The sequence below is a fragment of the Cygnus olor genome, chromosome Z (assembly GCF_009769625.2).
Source record: "Cygnus olor isolate bCygOlo1 chromosome Z, bCygOlo1.pri.v2, whole genome shotgun sequence".
In the NCBI taxonomy this organism is placed as follows: Eukaryota; Metazoa; Chordata; class Aves; order Anseriformes; family Anatidae; genus Cygnus; species Cygnus olor.
The window spans coordinates 5,096,005-5,109,691 of NC_049198.1; the positions used below are offsets into that span (position 1 = coordinate 5,096,005).

General features: G+C 36.4%; 1 protein-coding gene across 2 annotated transcripts; it reads left to right on the plus strand.

Annotated features, from left to right (window-relative positions):
- The first annotated feature begins 2,585 nt into the window (after positions 1-2,585).
- Positions 2,586-11,224, plus strand: SYT4 (synaptotagmin 4). Of its 2 annotated transcripts, none has more exons than XM_040541647.1 (4): positions 2,586-3,113; positions 5,924-6,732; positions 8,232-8,352; positions 10,550-11,224. In XM_040541647.1, the coding sequence occupies exons 1-4, from the start codon at positions 3,080-3,082 to the stop codon at positions 10,855-10,857; spliced, it is 1,272 nt and encodes a 423-aa protein (XP_040397581.1). In that variant the 5' UTR covers positions 2,586-3,079; the 3' UTR covers positions 10,858-11,224. The 2 variants fall into 2 exon arrangements, with proteins under 2 accessions (XP_040397581.1, XP_040397580.1); XM_040541646.1 differs by having other exon boundaries at positions 2,588-3,113; positions 5,924-6,738.
- Positions 11,225-13,687: the final 2,463 nt, after the last annotated feature.

Consider the following 13,687-nt stretch of genomic DNA (forward strand, 5'->3'; position numbering starts at 1 on the left):
TGTATGCTAGTCATCTGGTGGTGGGTCTAAGACGTACACTAGATGGTGCTTGCTCAACACAGGGAACAAAAAGTGCGTCTGTCTCAGGATGTGTCAGCAAGTCAATGCTCCACCTCCTCCTCAAGTATTTTCTGGGATGTTCATTCTGTTCCATTAAGTGGAGTCATGAATTAAATATAGAAAGTTCATGAGTGATGTAGAAAGATGGTTATTCGTTATTTCACTGACCAATGCAATGAAGAAATAATTGGTGTATTTGCATATATGTTTATATATGCTTATGTACACACACAGTCTTGGCAGCTCCAAGTTTCTAAAGACAGAAAAGTGGTACTGTGAAACCTTTTCTATAGTGCTTTGTAGAGCTACATGTGCACAGAAATGAGATGAAAGGAAGGGCTCTTTACAATATGTTTGTACAGCACCCAACACTGAAGGGGTTTTGACAAAAGTCTAAAACCTAAGAAATATTTATTTTTTTTTGGGGGGGGGGGGAGGGAGGAGACGTGGGGGGGGTGGAAGGGAGAACATTTGTCTTTCCCATGTCAGCAGTTTATTCACAGAGAATAAAAATAAAATAAAATAAAAATCTGAATCCTGACGGAAATGATCTCTGCATGTTTTATAAAGACATATAAATCGTATAAAAGCTTTTATATACCTTTAGGACATCTAAGAAACTAAAAGGAAGAAAACCTGAACCAATAATTGTTATACTTTCATGTGGTCCATACATTTGTATATATCATCAAAGGATGTCTCAGATTTCATTCAAAATTATAATAATAACAATCATCATCATCATCTTCACAAACTATTGACAGTAATTCAATGTCAACATATATGCTCACAATATCCTATCTCATCTAGGATTAATAACCTAACAAGGTATACCATATATTTATTATTGGTCTATTGTTCTTAAATTCAAGACACTGGAACAGCTTATAATAGTTTAACAACCCAGATAAACACATTTAATTCTAAATTCATTTAAGGATCTTGTTTATTTCAGTCATGTCTGGAGGCTTGTATACCTGGAAAGTGGTTTTAAATCAAATATAATTACTTTCAATGGATGTACATTTCGAGCATGGATGAATTTTGGACAGAGAAAGAGAAGTGGATAGCAGGGCTGAAGGGAGGGAGGACTGGCAGGAAAAAGAGAGAAGTTGAGCCAGATGTACTTGGATTGGTGCCAACATCTGAACCCAAACATCCCAGATCAAATTGTGCTGCCAAAACATACAAAAAAGCTGAAAAAATAGTTCATTGGACTCCAGGTGTTTGTAAAAAGATCAGTGGTGGGAAGCTATTTTCTGTGTTTTATTAAATGGGATAGGATATAAAGAAGGTTGGAGAAGTGGATTTGACTGTTTGTGGAAGTCTTGTGCAGGTGCATACCAAGGCCAAGTTGCTAAAAGGTGTAACAGAAGCAAATAAGCATAAACAATATTAGTCAGTGTGTTTCCAGTTCTCAGGACTAGACAGGCATTTCATTCAGCTGTGTTTGGGCAGTAGCTTGCAATGATTCCTTGGCCTTCCCATTTTTATGTTTCTGAACTTCAAGGAGCTTCACTGGCTTCAGTATGAAGGAAATACTTGCTTTAAAGGGGGGCAAGATGTCCAAGCAGCCCATTGTGGGGCAGGGTCATGCCAGACTATGCTTGCATCTGGATTTTGTTGTTTAGAAAAGCAACTACACCTGTTTCCCATTTATGCAGCGGGTGGTCTCCAAAGTTGTCTGCTACCATTCTGAATCCAGAAGGAGTCAGATGCCAGGTGCTGGCTTTTTCAGCTCTGTTGCACCAGGATTTAGCTTGGCTTATTTTATGTTGTAGTGGTTCTAGTTACAGGCAGCTCTGCTTTCTCATTCTGTTTCCCTTCAGTCCTCCTGCCTGCCTGCCCCTTCCCTCCCCTCTACATGTTCTTAGTCCAGACTGGTAGACAGACATGTAAATTGGGTAAAATCCAGAAGTATCTCAGTAGAGTCAGCTCTTTCCCAGACAAGCAGGAAGGTCAAGAAGAGAAGAGAAATATATGTGCAAAGTGAGGCTTAAAAAAAAAAAATAGGCTTAGGGTTTTGTATGGGGGTAGCTAGTGGGGAGAATCAGGGAGGAGGGACAGGGAGAAGACACATCAGGAGTTTTCGTGATTCAAATCCAGTAAGTGTATCATGTTAGTCATAGGAGAAAACTGCCTTGCAGTTGGAGCCAAGGTGTCTGGACCATCTGAGCTGGCATCTCCTTCACATCATTGTAGCCTGTCCAGCTGATAGATAAATAAGCAGATAAATAGATCTTACCCCAGAAAAACAGACACACCCATGTATTACACAAGATGCATTGAATCACAGACATTAGCATTCCCCTGTCTGTGTCCGACAGAGGGTGGGAGCTCATATCCTGCAGCAGGGCAGTTAAAATAATCGATGAGTGCATGTTCAATCCGAAGAAAGATGGAAGGGGGGGGGGGGAGGGGGGAAGGAAGGGGGAGAGAAGGGACGAAGAGAGGGAGGGTGTGGTGGTTGGGAGGGGGGGATGGGAAGTGGGAAAGGTGCTGATTTCAGCCCTGTAGCGTCAGGATTGCGTCAATTTGGGTTTCAACCACGTCTTCAGTCTCGGAGCGGAGCTACTCAGAAGAGCCAAAACAGGAAGGGGGTTGCAAATCAGTGTGCAAAGGGGAGGACCGAAGCTTCCCCTCCCCCCACTCCTCCAGCCCCCTCTCATCCTCCTCCTCCACCTTCCCCACCGCTCGTGTCTCCAGGTTTTGTTTTCCGTTTTTTTTTAATTATTATTATTATTATTATTATTATTATTATTATTATTATTTATTTATTTTCTTTTTTTAAACCACGTTGGAAAAGCCGGCTGCCCGGGTGGTTTGAGAGACAGGGGGTCAGCTTCGGAGCTCCGGGCAGGTCTCTGGACACCGGGGGTAGGCTCAGGCTTCTCGGCAGAAAGCTCCAGCACCGCGGGCGGAGGCTCCAGCACCGTGGACAGCATCCCCAGAACCGGGGACAGCATCTCCAGCACCGCGGGCAGCATCCCCAGCACCGCGGGTAGCGCACGCTGCCAACATGGCTCCGATCGCGGCCAGCCGCCAGCACTTCGGTAAGCGCATCCCCGTCCCGGCAGAGGGGTTGGGGGTGCTGGGGTCTACTCCCTTCCCCAGGAGCAGAGCATGCAGGCAGGCTCTGCTGAGGCACCCCAGCGCCTCACCGCACGCGGCGTGTTGGGAGGAACCTGATTTCCCCTAGTTCTGTTCGATTCCAGAAGTTGGGGGAATTTGCTTTCTTGCCCTTCTACCCCTCTCTCTTCTTTGCCCCTGCCTGTTCCCCACAGTAAATCACTGGGGGAGATGGAGAGGTTTGACTGGTTGCATTTTTGGATGATGAAGGTTTGAGGTTGTTTTCTCTGTCTCGGTTAAAGTAGCATGGCTTTGGAGTTAAATGATGTAAATGCGTCTTGTGCCACAGAGATAATCTGTCATTCTTGAAATAATTGTCATTCCTTTTTTCTTGTCATAGAGGAAGACTTGTCAACCTTTAGTTAAAGTGAAATGTAGTCCTGTAAAGAACATTGCTAGGAGGATGAAAGTACAGGATCCCAGTGTTTTTGGCTAAACAGCTCTGTCTTGATTAATCTGTGTTCACTGAGAATAGCAATAATAACAATGAACTTTTCAGTTGTGTCATTTTTACATGTTGAATAACTATGATACTGGAAGTTTCAGAAAAAGTCATAACGTGCACTTATGAAACAGGTAGCTAAATAGCTTTACTCAGAAAAGCTGTGAGTAGAAATGTTTCTGAACTCTGCTTTACAAATATTGACTCTAGCCTGGATGTTATTTGCTTTAGCAGTGGTTTAATTCAAGGATCATTCCACTGACTTAAGTGAAGTGACTCCAGATTTGCATCAGATAACTGAAACAATAATTTCTCCTAGGATCAATAAGTGATGTTTCATATTAACACACTGCCTTGAATGCTAACTAACTGATTTAAATTATGAAAACAGCAAGAAATTCATGTTGTAATATAATTAGCTATAAATGTAAAAACATTTTATTTACCATTCCATCTTCTTTCCTGCCTACCCTACCCACTTGATGTCTCTAACTATGCTTGTGACATCATACTCATCTAACTACTTATTTAAGTGAACTAATTAATATTTTAAATACTAAATTGATTCTACCACTGCTTTCAGTAGTTGTAGAATAAAAATATAGCATAATTTTCATTACTATAAAAATTTTAAGTGTCATCTCATGAAAAAGTATTGAAAATGTGAAAATCCTTCTTAAAAGTGATTTAAAGTATTCTAATTAATTTTCAATTACTCCTTGCTTTCTACCTTTATACCATGTACATTTAAATTTCTGCAGCCCAGGGAATTCTTGTAACTCAGAGCCACGTGTTTAACTTGGAAAAAAATAGTTTTTGATTATGTATATATTTTTCAGTTATTTCATTAAATCCTTATGATTAAGTACGTAGATTGATACAGTTTGTAGGTAAAGGTGAAGTGGCATGAGCATTGTCAGAAGCAATTAATAGCCAGGCCTGATTCCTCCTGTGCTGGAACATTATGTCCTACTTTGTTGTGTTACTATTGTGTTTTTTTTTTTTTTTTTGACTCATCGCACTGAAAAGCGAAGTTATGGTGGTAGCACATCTATTTGTCCAGCTTTTACCTAGATGAACCTGATTTAGTAATTCATAGAGGGGGATAGTTTTGCTTTTCTCATTCAGGAGGATCTGCTAATTATTTGTTAGAGGAACCAGAACTGTTACACAATTGAATTTATGCATAAACAATGTCATTCCATTAATATTCTACCAGTTTCCATTGTTGCAGAGAATAAAGATTAAGCTCTTATTGTTATATCGTGGGAGTTTTAAACTCACTTAGTAGTGTTACTTATGGGCAAAATTGGATTTCCAATTAGTTGTGCTCATTTGCCCTTTCAATGCATGCTTGTGAAGGGCTAATGATACTCTATATGCAACTGATGTATCCACATGACAATTGAGGTTGTAATGCTTGCTCAGTTTTCTCTTCATTCAGTATTTTAGTATAGGATTCATACTAAGCTAGAGAAGAATTCTGTTTTTATGTTTTTCTTATATACTCCTTAAAAGTAGTAACCCTTACTGTAAACTCCCCATGGCTTTGATTCATGATGTTTTAAATTCAAAGGTATCAGTGATACACTTAAGCAATTTTTTCAGCTTTGGACTCACGTATGACTGCCCAGTGTCACATCCATCTGTATAATACACTTGGAATATAATTATCCTAAATTTTCTTAGTAGTCGTGTTCCAGCAAAATATTGAAAATCCCATTGAAACTGTTGAATATTATAACCTCCTAGTAAACTTTTTTTTTTTTTTTTTTTTTTTTTTTAAGAGGTACCTCCAGGCAGTTATGGGATCAGACCATAAGAATGAGTTAATTGAGTGTTCTAGGAAGTGGTGTGAAAAGCAGATGCTGTATCTATAAGTAACACATATTTCAGAATCTGTATTATCTAACCAACAAAGCTACATAAATTCAAAGATGAAAGCTGAACTAGTTTTACTCACTGACATATAAACACAGAAACTACACCTAGAGGGATGAGATAGTCGAGCTATTACTTATGATTATTGCTGTTAGGATGAGAACAGTATTTTCCTTCCAGACACCCAATATATGGAAAAATACTGACATAGCAATTGTCTTTGTATGGGACTGCACATTCATGCCTGCAGGTGGCGAGCGATATGTACAATGCAAAGAACTTTCAGTCCATTGACTCCTGCTATTACCATCTCGTATCAGTTTATTTTGCTAAATTCTTACTTTATTAAATATCACACAGAGTCCAAGGCATTGCTGTTTATTTGCTTGTTGTTGTTTATTTAATTTGCAGATGAAATTCCTACAGTGGTTGGGATCTTTAGTGCATTTGGCCTTGTCTTCTCTGTCTCCCTTTTTGCTTGGATCTGCTGCCAACGCAAATCTTCCAAATCCAATAAGACCCCTCCATATAAGTTTGTCCATGTTCTGAAGGGAGTTGATATTTATCCTGAGAATCTCAACAGTAAGAAGAAGTTTGGAGCAGATGATAAAAGTGAAGCAAAGAACAAATCGGCAATGCCTAAGAATTCTCTCCATCTAGACCTGGAGAAGAGAGATCTAAATGGCAATTTCCCCAAAACAACCTCTAAAACGCAGAGCTCTCCAGATCTTGAAAACGTGTCTCCAAAACACTTTTCAGAAAGGAAGAAAGATTCAGTATCCCCTGATAGTTTAAAGTCCATCACATCCTTGTCATCTGAAGAAAAACAAGACAAGCTAGGAACAATCTTTTTCTCTTTAGAGTACAACTTTGAGAAAAAGGCATTTGTAGTGAACATCAAAGAAGCACGTGGGCTGCCAGCAATGGATGAACAGTCAATGACTTCTGATCCTTACATCAAAATGACAATCCTGCCTGAGAAAAAGCACAAGGTGAAAACCAGAGTGCTGAGAAAAACATTAGATCCAGCTTTTGATGAGACTTTCACATTCTATGGGATCCCCTACAGCCAAATTCAAGATTTAACACTTCACTTTATGATCTTGAGCTTTGACAGGTTTTCCAGAGATGATGTCATTGGAGAAGTCCTCATCCCCCTTGCAGGAATTGAATTGTCAGAAGGAAGGATGCTAATGGACAGAGAGATCATCAAAAGAAATGTTAGGGTAACATATTTCTTATTTAAAATTTAGAAGTGTTGTACTAGTTTTAGCTATGATTCTTGTGCAATGCTGGTAGCATATTGGAAAGAGAAGGGTACAAGTTTACCACGTGAGCTATTGAGATGTTTCCATAGTGGCAGCGTAAGGAAGTAGCTATACAAATGAAATAAAAGAACATTACAGGAAAGAATGCAAAGATTTATACATGATTATAATTATGATTATGATTATTATTATTATTATTATACTCCTCTTTTCTGTTTGAAATCATGTTTTCTCGAGGTTTTATTGAAATCAATGGAAATCTTTCACTTCATCTCTAGGGGCTGATAAGAAAGTTCTTAAAGAATACTGGTAGTCTTTATTGAAGGAACTGGAACCTCTTTGAGACTACTAGTGGTGCAGTAGCACGTTCTTTCACTTCAGTGCTGTTACTACCTTTTCTCTCACAACAACCATGGCAGAGGCTGTAGCACTTCTAAGGACTATAAGATATGAGGGAGATGCCAAAGCCTCACTGAAGTCAATGCCAAAGCATATTAACTTCGCTAGGCTAAAAATATGTAATAAATTTTTTTCTCATTTCAGAATGTAAAGACCACAATCATAGCTGAACCACAGAAATGCACATGCCTCACACACACGTCTTTTAACCTCTGCTAAGGAAGTGGACTGTATATTGACTTTCAATCTGATTGTTTTCAAAGAGCAAGCATGCTGACAAATTAAATAAATGTCTCCCAGACAACATACCTGTAACTAATATTATTTTGCAATTCTATCACTATATTACAACTACAACTATGTCACTGGTATTTTGTTGATAACTTACTAGGTTTTCTGGAGTATAAGGTAATCTTTTTGTTTGTTTCCCTTGACTTTTGGTGAACTAAATTACTCCTGCAAATTCAAATCTAATAATAATAGAGAAAGTATTTGATCTCATCTTTATTCCATTTATATTATTTTAGAAAGTGTCAGGGATTTCACTATTTGTTATTTTCACTAATTGTTTTTGAATAGCTAATGGCTAAAAAGATCTACTGACGATTTTCTTGTGAATTACCTTTATTCATTTTTTATCAACATAGCTTTCACAGAAGTTTGTTTTTCTTAAGGTGTTTTCCTTTCACTGAGACTTCCCCCGCCCCCCCCCCCCCCCCCCCCCCCATGTAGGATTCCATTAATTATCTGTGAATATAATGATGCCATGTCAACCCATATTTTCATTTAGTTATTTATTTACTTATTTACTTTGTTCAGTCTAATAGTCAATGATAAGAAGAGTTATGTAACTGTAGTACAGGGAAATTATATTTGCTAGGCAAAGCAGCATAGCTCCATAAATTGTATACTTTTACACCAGTCTGAGATGCACAGTAATTTGACATTTGAGGAATCTTATTAGCTCTACTTTCAAGTGTTGTCGATATAATTGCTCCTAAATAATCTTTTTTTTTTTCTTTTTCTTTTTTTTTCCCCTTTCAATTCCTCAGAAATCATCTGGGCGTGGAGAATTACTGATCTCTCTCTGTTATCAGTCTACAACAAACACGCTAACTGTTGTTGTTTTAAAAGCCAGGCATCTACCTAAGTCTGATGTGTCAGGATTATCAGGTAATGGTTTTACTAATGAATAAGCCCAAAGTATGTACAATAAACAGAAGACAGTTGAAATGTGACATTTCAAAGATTAAAAATAGCCCAGAAATGCAGAAGTGCTGTAAGTATTATTTGTAGTCTATTAATTTCATTCAAATCTAGGTCAATGCTTTATTTTGCTGAGTATATATTTCAGAATTTTGTTCTTCAAACACACTAGAAAAAAAGATGACATCTGTTAGCACTGGAAGCCATTGAGTTTTGTCATTGTCTTGAACAGAATCCATCTGCCATAAGTATGGGATGTTGTTTGCAGATACTAAAAGCTTTTATTTATGACAAAAGATCAGTTTACTTATGACGATCAATATTGAGTGAGATCCTCACAGGGTATATTATGGTATATTTCAGCTTACCATCCAAAAAGGCGACCAGTTACATCAGTCCTGAATTTGGCCCACTGAGCATTAACATTTATTTGACAAGGTGAAAAGGTGAACTATCCCACTGCTTGGGGTACACTAAAGCTTTTGCAGTCCCTTTTCGTGGTCTTGTGCCATTTTGCACTCAGTGAAACTTTCTTTGAAGTCAATACTAGAATTGCATTTAGATGCATGTTAATGCTACATAACAATATAATAAAATTTAAAATATACTAACCACCTGAGAATAAGACAAATACACAAGAAGAAGAGTACACAGCAGAGGACTACACAAAGTGTAGCACATCTGCTATTGATTTTCTGTAAGACTTAACTTTTTCAACACACAGGATTTTCTCAAAGGAAGAAAAAAGTAGTTTTTGCAACCACTGAATCATAATTACTACAGCCAATAATACAGTCTTTCTACTTCTCACACCAAGAAATATTGGTGCTGAGGTCTCCTAGTAGTCTTAATAAAATCAAGAGGAACATTGCAGCCTAATCTATTAGCCAGAAATAACAGCCAGAAATGGTCATTTAAAAAGAAATGAACAATGGCATGAATGCTCTGATGGATACCGATTTTGATATTTTTAGTGTTTGTGTAGCATATTCTCATTCCAAAGCTAATGAACATTTTAATTATATAAAGCCAATTTTTAAAATGTTTATTATGATGATAGACTATGAAAGTGAAGATGTATTCTATCATACCTTACTCCTGTCAAACCATTGTCAATCCAAGGAAACAAAAAAAATTTCATTATCTGACCATTTCAGTCTGATAGCTTTGGCATAAAATTTCTAAATATGAGTCATAAACTACTTCACTTGATAGAAGGGGATTAGCATTGCATCTCTGCACCATGAGAATTTGGAAACAGGTACATATTTGCACTGAAGTACGTGTAAATATAAATGCAAAATAAATGTACTTGAAAGGGATGATTTCTAAAGTGTTCCTTAGAATTTCTCTGAAGAAGAATTATAGCCACTGTTGAAGACAACAGTGAAGGAATCTTGCAATAGTTGAAAATTTCCAAGGAATGTGCACTCAAAGTTGTTTAACAGAGCTAAAATATGGATATTTTCTCTTCCCTTTTTCAATAGTACAGTACAGACATAAAGTCAAGTACATATCCTATCAAGAAATATAGCCTTACATTTAAAGTTTAATGTTAAATTTGTTCAATAAAAATTGGTGGAGAAATTTAATCAAGCTAATTGACTTTAAAAAAACATGCAACTGAAATGAATTGCATCCATTCTCTCAGCATGGGATTATTCTCTTGGTTTTGAGGCTTTGCTTTCCATGAGTCTTATTAACACTAATGATTATCCCCTACTTGTAAAATGTGTGAAAAGCAGATTTCTGTTACATGTAAAGATATAGTGATATATATTTGTCAGAATTCATTACAATTTAATGTTCTTTCAGACCAGTTTTAGACGCAGTACAGATGTAAACATGAGGGTTAACGGACTACAGGGCAGGATTTATCTCATGGAAGAGACACCAGCATTTGGTTAGATGAATCATGCCCTAAACTACTGACTGTCTTGATTACATATTTGGTGACCATAAAAGGAACTTAAAGAGACTAATTCAGAAGCAAACACACACACACAAAAATGAATGAGACAAATCATCTTCAGTAATTTGAAACTAGCCCTCACTGGGACGTAATTCTGTTGGTATATTACAAAGTTTACTATCCATCAACTAGATCAAGGAATTTCTAAATGACAGTCCAATAACTTACCTGTGTTCTTTGTCTTCATTGCAGATCCTTATGTCAAAGTGAACCTGTACCACGCTAAGAAAAGAATTTCTAAAAAGAAAACCCATGTGAAGAAGTGTACCCCCAATGCAGTGTTCAACGAATTGTTTGTCTTTGACATTCCCTGTGAGGGCCTTGATGATATCAGCATTGAATTTTTGGTTTTAGATTCAGACAGAGGATCAAGAAATGAGGTCATTGGCCGGTTAACCTTGGGATCTTCAGCAGAAGGTACAGGTGGAGAGCACTGGAAGGAAATTTGTGAATATCCTAGGAGACAAATTGCCAAATGGCATATGTTGTGTGATGGTTAGCAGCTCAAAGAGGGGTTGGAACTTGAAAAACTATATATATTTCCATAGGCAAGGAGCAGTTTTCTTTCTTTGCTATGTATAATTACAGGCTTGTAACTACAAGACTTTTTTTTTTTTTTTTTTTTTTTTTTGTGAGGGTTGGGGAGTAAAAACTGGATTGAATTATCAAAATAGAAGGTAACTAAATTTTCACAGTAAATAAAGGAATTTCTATTTCATTAGGCTTTAACTTAATTTGATTAAATTTATATTCTTCTGTAGTTTACACAGCCTAAAACTTCTGAAGCAGTATAAACTTCAATAAGGACTACGCTTTACCAAAAAAAACAAAAAAAAAGTCACTAGAAACCTTATTAGTAGTGTTATACAGAAGAAGATAACCTCATTAAAATATATTGCTAGATCCAAGAACACCAAAAAAATGGTGGCTTATTGTGGGAAGGGATTGAGTCTATAAAAGCAATGGGGAATGAGGGTGAGTAGGAGGGGCATTCCTTCTGCCCCTCTATCATAAACCTTCTTTTATGAAAATTCAATCATTATTTGTAAGTTTTGGTTACTTATACTTTGATCATCCCAAAGACTGAAGAAATTTTCAGCAATTTGCTTTACATATCACATCATGTGCAACTAGTTGTTTTATGTGTGGAAATACTCTATAATTATTTACACTTGGATTTTTTAATATGTATATATATAACCTGTTTTGTTACAGTGACCGAAACAGATACATTCTACAAATTGTTGAGTAAGTTAACGTACATTGTCTTGTCAAAAGGGCTCCTTTACGGGTGACTGTATGTGTTACAGTAAAGTTAAAATTTGGGATTAAGCACGGCTTGCATACTTTCTCCTCTAGTAAGGATTACACCTCTAGTATTTCATGCCAAGAGAAAGCACTTAAAATGATGTGGAAACACAGAGGACACTACCGTCATTGACCTTTCACAATTTATATTTCAAGCCGTTCCGTAATCTTAAAAAAAAAAAAAAAAAAAAAAAAAAAGTTTATCTTTTTGATTGTTTAATTAAATTAAAAACAAAGAAAATTGTGAGACAGAGTACAAAACCTTTTTCAGCTGTTTAGCTTCCTGAGCTGTGAGTTATATCACTACAGTCAATAAGACTACTCACAAAATACAAAGTTCAATGCATTTTTGAACTTTTGCAGGACAGGAAAAAAAACTGTCATTATAATTTATACAATATTATGTTAGACATACTACTTGAAAAGTGCATTTCAGTTAGCTGATATGCATTAATGTCCATTACTGATTGTACTGAAAATTGGTGGTGGTAAGAAAAGTTCTATAATTTCATGCTAGTGTGACATATGTATGCTTAAACTTAAGTTGTGCCAGCCTAGGGGGATATAAAGTGTCAAAACCCAAGTATATAAACAGAGCATTTAGGCCTGTGAAATTTACTCTTGGTCACACTTCATGCATTTTTAGGCTGTCAGAACTATAGCACAACTATAAGATTACTTCCTAAAGTTTGTACACTGATTTCTGATACAGAAGTTTGCAAATACTACTCCTATGTCATTTTTAATTATAATATATATAAAGAAGAATATGATGATGTTAGTTGTTAACTGAAGAATGGTTTAAAAAGTGGAAAACGGTTTTCAGTATTTTTGCATATGTCATTTTGTCACATGTAATTCCATTAAAGTCAATGAAACTATTTGGGAATTAAGGTATTGCTCAATGTGAGTAAAGATAACAGAATGGTCATGCCAGGAAAAAAAAATTAAAAAAATCTTCTAGATGTTCAGTTACTGTCATTAAACAACGGATGCAGGTCTTATTCAAAACTGTTGGGGATTTGTTGATTTTTCCCTGTTCCCATATGGCCAATTTATGTTTGCAGTAAAGGACACTGAAATATGAAATATGCAAGTAGAGAAATAGTACTGGAAGAATTCTATTGAGGCTCTTTCAGGTTTTGTGTCAGTAATTTCTCCAGTTTTTGAGAATGTGTTTGATATAACAGTGTTTATAAAGTTCTGTAAAAATTCATTTTCAAAATAACATAAACATGCTTTTTATGATAACGCTCAATGTAAAAAAATGCGTATTGTATGTATAAAGGAGAGGAATCTTTTTTGCTTATTTCTTTAGAAAGCTGATTAACTGCTCAAGGGCTAGAGTTTTCCAATGCAATTATATCAAGTAGATACGATTCAAATACACTAGGTCAAGGAAAAGATGCCCACAGGCTTCAGTGGGGTTTGAAGTGGAATCACGGAGCAAAACTCTTCTTGTGAGACAACCCAGCACAATGGGACCATAGGCAGGGGAGACACTCTTTGATTTAATATTGTCTGGGAGAGTTTAAGGCAGTACCATGCGGCCAGAATTGTTACTATTTCTAGTAAGGACAGAATTTCATAATGAAAGTGATTGCACCAACTAGAGTGGGATCTCCTGCAAAAAAAAAAAAAAAAAAAAAAAAAAAAAAAGCCCATAAAGAAAACATTATCTCTAAAAATCAGATGACAGGTGTCATCTGTCTCCAATGGACACAAATTCTGACATCAGGATTAAAAAAGTCCACCCTTTAATGATGGGCTATGGCCATTGTTCACTTTGCATCTAACAAGTTGTCATCAAAATTGTTTAAAAGCTAATATAGCAGCCTGAGGGTTAATATTTGTACGAGCTAAATGACAGTTGTTGATGGGGGTAGGGGGTAGGAATGGGAAAGGGAAGCAAATAAATTTTTATTAAATTGAAAAAAATGTAAATAGTGGTGGTTTGGTTTTGTTTTGCCTTTTTTTTTTTTTTTTTTTTTTTTTTTTTTTTTTCATTTAAAGCAATGTTTA